This window comes from Eurypyga helias, unplaced genomic scaffold, assembly GCF_000690775.1.
Source record: "Eurypyga helias isolate BGI_N326 unplaced genomic scaffold, ASM69077v1 scaffold33988, whole genome shotgun sequence".
Taxonomy (NCBI): domain Eukaryota; kingdom Metazoa; phylum Chordata; class Aves; order Eurypygiformes; family Eurypygidae; genus Eurypyga; species Eurypyga helias.
Window position 1 is genome coordinate 380 of NW_010269407.1, and position 1198 is coordinate 1577.

General features: G+C 58.7%; 1 protein-coding gene across 1 annotated transcript; it reads right to left on the reverse strand.

Moving 5' to 3' along the window:
* Positions 1-162: 162 nt before the first annotated feature.
* Positions 163-1193, reverse strand: MLX (MLX, MAX dimerization protein; the record flags this gene model as incomplete). The annotated part of the gene is made up of 4 exons (XM_010158097.1): positions 163-219; positions 450-651; positions 804-903; positions 1157-1193. Coding segments are annotated over 4 exons (396 nt in total), but the record flags the coding sequence as incomplete, so codon positions are not given.
* Positions 1194-1198: the final 5 nt, after the last annotated feature.

Consider the following 1198-nt stretch of genomic DNA (forward strand, 5'->3'; position numbering starts at 1 on the left):
CCCTGGCTAAGTCCCTACAAGTATTTGGGAGTGCTGACCGTGATGGCGACCTCCTCTGCATGTCTGCGCAGCCTCCTCTTCGTTAACACGATAAATAATTCAGAGAAGCTTTAAGAGTGGCCATGAGGGAGGCGCCCATCACCCCGGAAAAAAAAGGAAGGCTCAGTACAGCTGACTCTTCAGTTGGTGCAGGACCCCGGTCACGATGTCCCGCAGCGTCTGGGGCAGAGAAGAGACACAGTCAGTTGTTCCAGAGAAACTGTCCCTCCTGCTGACCAGCTGCACCCTGGCCAGCTCACAGCACCGAACCAGCCCAGCAGCTGGAGCTCAGGCACTGCCTCCCTGCCCCAGCCCAGCTCCGGTCACACGCTGCCCTTCGGAAGCCCCAGGAGAGGGGACAGGGCACCCAGCGTCTGCCATGGGCACAGCCCACCGCAGCTCCCGCTCACCTGGGGCTTGCAGTGCTCCTCGATCCAGCTGAAGACGCAAGCCGAGAGCTCCTGAAAACTCGTTACCGAGATGGAGGCATTGAAGGACTGGAACAGGGAATCCATAATGCTTTGGAAAACATTGAACTTCACCTCGTCGGAGACCTGTTCCTTCCCCTTGTTCGGGTTGTCCTGATGAGCCTTCACAATCTGCTCGTAGTTCCTGGAACAAACCCAGCGCCTCGTGCTCAGCAGTGGCACGAGGCCTTGGCGGGGGGCAAGGTCACTGCCCGTCACCAGCCATCGGGCAGCGACGGGGAGCACCAAGAGCTTGTGGTAACTCAAAGACCGGGCAGGAAACAGCTCTTCCCTTACGCTTTCATAATCTTCAAGGCCATCACGTCTTTCCTGAGGACAGAAACTTCCTCCTCCTGCTTCTTCTTTTCCTTGTGCAGGAACTGGATGTAGTCAATGGCTGGGCATGAAAATGCCAAGTGAGGATTCCAGCGTGCACAGGAGCCCCCGAGACCTCCACGGAAGGTGTCTGAGCTGGGCAGCATCAGCTCCTGGCTGCCCCGATTCTCCTCGGGGAGGTGGCACCGGGGGTCCCCCAGTGCATCACAACCAGAAGGTCCCAAAGTGCTGAACCTCCGCGCCGCACGGCTCTAGTGAGGCCTTCTGGGGGTTGAGAGCACCCCCCTTTCCCTCTCCCCACCCTGAAGACTCACTTTTCTGGAGGACGATGGCCTTGCTCAGCTTCTGGGAACCGA